Source organism: Engraulis encrasicolus, chromosome 22, assembly GCF_034702125.1.
Source record: "Engraulis encrasicolus isolate BLACKSEA-1 chromosome 22, IST_EnEncr_1.0, whole genome shotgun sequence".
NCBI classification, from domain to species: domain Eukaryota; kingdom Metazoa; phylum Chordata; class Actinopteri; order Clupeiformes; family Engraulidae; genus Engraulis; species Engraulis encrasicolus.
Window position 1 is genome coordinate 35,947,562 of NC_085878.1, and position 5,476 is coordinate 35,953,037.

The 5,476-nt window shown below is 43.5% G+C and overlaps 1 protein-coding gene across 1 annotated transcript; it reads right to left on the reverse strand.

Annotated features, from left to right (window-relative positions):
- Positions 1 to 237: 237 nt before the first annotated feature.
- Positions 238 to 3,938, reverse strand: nudt19 (nudix (nucleoside diphosphate linked moiety X)-type motif 19). The gene is made up of 3 exons (XM_063188911.1): positions 3,040 to 3,938; positions 2,475 to 2,682; positions 238 to 1,781 (listed from the first exon to the last, which is right to left on the reverse strand). Exons 1-3 carry the CDS (start codon positions 3,832 to 3,834, stop codon positions 1,504 to 1,506), a joined length of 1,281 nt encoding a protein of 426 aa, XP_063044981.1. The 5' UTR covers positions 3,835 to 3,938; the 3' UTR covers positions 238 to 1,503.
- Between the last annotated feature and the right edge of the window lie 1,538 nt (positions 3,939 to 5,476).

Consider the following 5,476-nt stretch of genomic DNA (forward strand, 5'->3'; position numbering starts at 1 on the left):
TAACTGTGCCCTTACTTATCTATTAGTTAAATAATAATATGCTATTAACTTGTAACACAAGGTAATAGTTATCTAATAGTTAAGTAACTGCTTGCTAATGTTCAACATATGCATTAATAACAATTAATATGTGTCTAATGTGGCATTAAATAATGATTATTAACCCTTACTTAAGTATTAGGTTGTAGCTACTTTACTGTTAATTATGGCCCCTTATTTGGAAGTGTTACCCACTTCTGTTTTTTTTTTGGTTTTTTTAAGTGCTTCAGTAGTAAACCAGGTGAATCTGGAGGTAGTGAATCAGGAGGTGGTAAATCCTAGAATATGTGGGCATGCAGTCCTTGGTTTCTAATAACTGATAAAGGTACGCCATCTATTAGCAGATTCACCATATTCTCTGTGTTCATTTAGTCAGGATTGCCACTCAACTACCTCCTTTGAATATCCCTCTGGTCTAGTACATAACAGGGTCAAAGACGTCCAAAAAGGAACTGCCATTCAGTGTAACGGATACCTTCTGCTGACTGTAACTGTAACAAACATGACTCTTTTTATTTTATGTTTTTCCAGTGAATTCATGAAAGCCTCGGCTGTCATCCATTCACTTGAAACAATTTAAGAATCATGTTTTTTTTTAACAGTTACAGTCAGCAGAAGGTATCCGTTACACTGAATGACAGTTCCTTTTTGGAGGTCTTTGACCCAACAGTATAATAACTAAGTATTGATATTTTACACACAGGGCTTGACATTAACTTTTTTCTCACCAGTTACATTGGCTAGTGATTTTCCAGAGACCATAGCCTTTCAACCTTTCTACTAGTGACAGCGTTGTTCAGAAAAGTGATAAAGCAAGATGAGTCGTGCTATGAACATAGTGTGTTAAATGAAACTACCTACAGTATATCAGACAAGCAGAATCTGAATGATCTTCCTTGAACCCAAATATAACATGAGGTGCAAAAAAATATACTACTATATGCTACTGAGATGTCACACCCAAGAATAAGTCACCTGGCAAAGTGGCTAGTGAGTCTAAAATTGTTACTAGCACGTTTTACCATTTTTGGACGGTTGGCAGGGGCCAGGGTCAAGCCCAGTTTATACAGCTAATTATAGATGTAGTGATCCAAATGCTGCTTTATTAATAGCTTGAACAGAAGAGTTAAAAGGCATTTGTTTTTTTTTTCTTTATCAGTATTCAGCTTATTTTCAAGACTGATCATCCCAAGTCTAGCGCTGAGGTAGCAATAAAACAGAAGAAAAGAAAGAGTAAAGGACTACTTCCAAAAACAATGTCCATTGAATTACAAACACACTAATAGTCAGTGTCATTTTTCAATGCTCAACCACCAAATGGATTTAAAACAATGGCCCTAACACCCTCTGCTTTACCTGTACTACTGTACTATCAAGGCCAGGCTCTGAAGTGCTCCAGTGGCTTAAAAATAAATTAAAAAATAAATGCAGTTCCACTGACCACCAGCAGAGGGTGTTGAAGACTCAGAGCCGACTGGTGGGGGGTGTGCTGTCACTACCGTCAGTGCCACTACTACTGCTGCTGCTGCTACTACTACTTATAGTGGCTGTGGGTGGCAGTGGACTCAAGTGCTTGTACTTGGGAGTGATGTTGATGTGCAAGGAGGTGGTGTAGGGGTCGTGGAAGATGATGCGGTGCAGGCTGGAGTTCTCCTGCTGGATCTCCTCCAGGCTCTTCTGGGTCCTCATGTTCACGTCACTCTGGCCAGACATGTCCACTTCCTCAGGGTACAACGCGTCTCCTTGGAAACCGACAGACATGAAATGAGGGGATTTCACAACACAACTCATATCAAACCTTGTTTACACGTACATGGATATTTCCACTTGGGGACAAATACAGTATAGATCTATCTATCTATCTATCTATCTATCTATCTATCCAAATCTCTGTATTGTAATGAGTAGAACAAATGTGAACACCACATGCCAGTGAGCTTCTCTGCACGAGGTAGGTTACCCATCGCCACTGCAGTACACACATTCAGAGTTAATCATTACAGTTTATAGTAGTGCCTATTTGAAGCACATTACGCAGCACATTATGGATTTCATGCAAAGACCAGAATATGATGGATTCTTTACACATTCCTCTCCACAAGTATGTAATCAAGTTCTGTCATGCTGCAAGAGTGTGAGTGTGTGTGTGTGTGTGTGTGTGTGTGTGTGTGTGTGTGTGTGTGTGTGTGTGTGTGTGTGTGTGTGTGTGTGTGTGTGTGTGTGTGAAAGTGTGACTTGGTGTATTCATGTGTCTGTCCAAGAGGAAGAGTATGAGTGTGTGTGTGTGTGTACTGTAAGTGTGACTTGGTGTATTTGTGTGTCTGTAAGAGTGAGACTACAGTACGTGTGTGTGTGTGTGTGTGTGTGTGTGTGTGTGTGTGTGTGTGTGTGTGTGTGTGTGTGTGTGTGTGTGTGTGTACAGTACTGTAGCCTACCTGGCAGCAGGGATATTAGACAGTCTGTGGAGGTGAGGCGGATGGGCAGCCACTGCTCGCAGCCCTCCAGGGAGCGCTGGCGGGCGAAGCGGTGCAGAGCCTGCAGGCTGTGGAAGTGGCACAGGCGGCTCAGGTCATACAGCTGCGGAGGGGCGATCCACAGGTCACGCGCCTCGTAACTCTGGAGAACCTCGATGGGAGTGGACCACTGGTGTGAACAGTACCAGTAAAGTGCATCATGATTAATGTACAACAACGATTAGGTTGGAGCTTCAATACATTAAAACAGGCAAAGCTGGTGAAATGGAACCCACCCATGTTTAACTTCAAGTCTGCAAGTCCCAATGCACACATTATCACCTTGGGGCCACTAACCATTTTGAGAGCAGCCATTAGGCCTGGACTATGGAATTGTTCCATGACTTGCTTCGTTTCATTGTAACAAATCATATTCTAAATGATACAATGCGAGACAACATGTTGATACACAGCCCACTTCACATCAGTAGGCCTAGACTACAGAACAAACAAATCTGTTGAGGTGTAGGGCCAGCTGACCCCTCACCTTAAAATGCACTATCTCCTTCTCATCCTGGAGCGTGTGAGGAATATCCTTCAGGCAGCAGATGAAGAAGGCCGTGTCGTACCTCCTCTGCTTCCCATAGACAGCTGTGGGAGTGAGCCAGTTGCCCCACTCATGCAGCGCCCAGATGTTTGGCAAGCACTCTAACTCCCTGCACATCCTAATAAAGTTGAGTGGATTTTTAATAACCAGTTTCCTCCAATTTGCCAGGTCTTTATCGCCACAGACATTTGACAATTGGGCAGGTTGTGTAGTCATACCACCGTTTTCTCTGTCTCCTAAAGACTTCAGCACATTGTTTTCCTCCTCTTTCGGAACAACCAGTAGCACACCAGATTCTTCAAACGTCTCCCGCACTGCACATATTCTGAAAGCGACATCTCCTGGAACAGGAGACCCGAATTTCATTCGGTCAGTGGCAAAAATAGGAGGTCTAGTCTGTGGCGCCTGTTTCACAACCCCCAGTCCGAAATTTGGCGAATGCGTGAAGTTCTTGAAAATATCAACCCATTCGCTGGAAAAGTCCGAACTGTCCACGAGTCCACCGGGGAAGACATAGGCGTTTGGCATAAACCCGCTCTTCCCGCTCCGTTTGAGCAGGAGTACCTCGTAATCAAACGCTGATCGCACAGGTAAACTTGACTGTGTCCAGCTGACAGGTGGATTCGGAGAGTGTTTCTGGATACTAGTCCGCAAACTGTCCGCAGAAGTGCGTCTGATTCCTGCCGTTAAAATGACAGTCGCCGCCTCCTTCCAGTGCACCAGGGCAGTGTTCATCTTCTCAGTAATTATTTTGGGTCTTTCCTACATTGCGAGTTTCGTGTGCATTTACAAAAACTTTTGACAGACAACTAGGACTTGGCGTTCCAATGAGACACACAGAGGACAGGTCCGATTAGTGAAAGCAAAGAGCGACAAGACTTTCAAAACAACAACGCAGTAAACTAGAGTGCGCCATCTGGCTGTGTGGATGACTATGGGCGGGGGAAAGAAAACAGAGGCGGGTCCTGCATAATGTATCCAGAGATTGGAAGTGACATGCAGCATCAAGTGAATTATAGTCTCTTCATGTAGCCTAAAAGGGAGTTGGTGTGGCCTAACTAGTCTTATGTGAAAAGAAGCACACTAACAGAACTGTCAAATCTCCACACACTTTCCACAAGTCTATTAAAGCTACTAGCCACCAGATGGCATCAGTTCTCTGTGCTGCACCCAGTTCCAGGTTTATGGCTATACAGCTTCAGCTATACCTCAAGACATGTTGAGCTGAGTGGCAAGATGGATGGTCAGATGTCAAGATTTCAGATTTGTACATCTCAAACTACAGCTATGAAAATGCCATTAATTTGGCAACAGACGTGTTTCAAAGTCAGAATGGGTGGATGGATGGATGGATGGATGGATGGATGGATGGATGGATGGATGGATGGATGGATGGATGATGAGAGGGTAAAATCTTGTTAGGCCTATCCAGAATAAAATAAATACAATGATATGAATATGATAAATAGGCCTATGTTCATGAAAATAAACCAAAGCAGGTGTGCAAATGTATCCATTGAAGAATTAGATGCGCTATGAGAGGGCTATGAACAGTGTCAGGGACATGACCTAAGAAACATTGACATTTCAACCATCTCTAGTTTGGCTTTCACTTCCACCACAATGTACAGGTCAAGTCAAGGATCTGTGCTTGCTGGGGTGCCGTGTCTCACTGCTTTAACACACCCGTACCATGTGCAGGTTGTTGCCCATGGGGACCCAAGTTCGAGTCCAGCTTGGGACACTTCCCAACCATATAGGCCTACTATATACCCTATATAACATCATTTTACCACCTCCATGGATGATGGTGACGAGAGTGTTTTTGGATTAGGCTGCATTTCTCTTCCTCAAGTCACATTGAGTTGTGTTAATGCCAAACAGTTTGAATATTGGTTTCAGCACCTCCCATCCGTCAGATGTTAATTGGAAAACCTCAGGTCGGCCTGCACAGGTTCCTTCTGACGCATGGGTGCCATCAGCGGTGTAGTCTACTTTTTTGAAGTGGGTATACTGTATATTCAAGCATTTTTTTGAAGTGGGTATACTGTATATATTTATGCTATTCTAAACAATATCAATCAATTTTAAGTGGGTAAACTGAAGCCCCTAAAATTTAGAAGTGGGTATACTCCGTATACCTGCGTTCTACGTAGACTACACCACTGGGTGCCATACTTTAGGTTACGTTAGGTTTATTGGTCTCCACAAAGGAGAAATTTGTCTCGGAGACAGGGAGTTTGCAGCACCAAACCACATACATGCACTGTAGGAGTTTAATCCTCTGTGGTATCAAGTGTTGCCAATCATTTTCTTATTGAGATCATTGCCTTGCTCCTCCCGTACAGTAGGGTGCCTTCTCTCTGTTCTCATGATA

Coding starts and splice junctions, on each gene's coding strand:
- nudt19 (XM_063188911.1), bottom strand. CDS start 3,834: ATGAACACTGCCCTGGTGCACTGGAAGGAGGCGGCGACTGTCATTTTA. Junction 2,683..3,039: donor AGGAGATAGTGCATTTTAAG/GTGAGGGGTCAG, acceptor TGTTCACACCAG/TGGTCCACTCCCATCGAGGT. Junction 1,782..2,474: donor TCTAATATCCCTGCTGCCAG/GTAGGCTACAGT, acceptor TCGGTTTCCAAG/GAGACGCGTTGTACCCTGAG.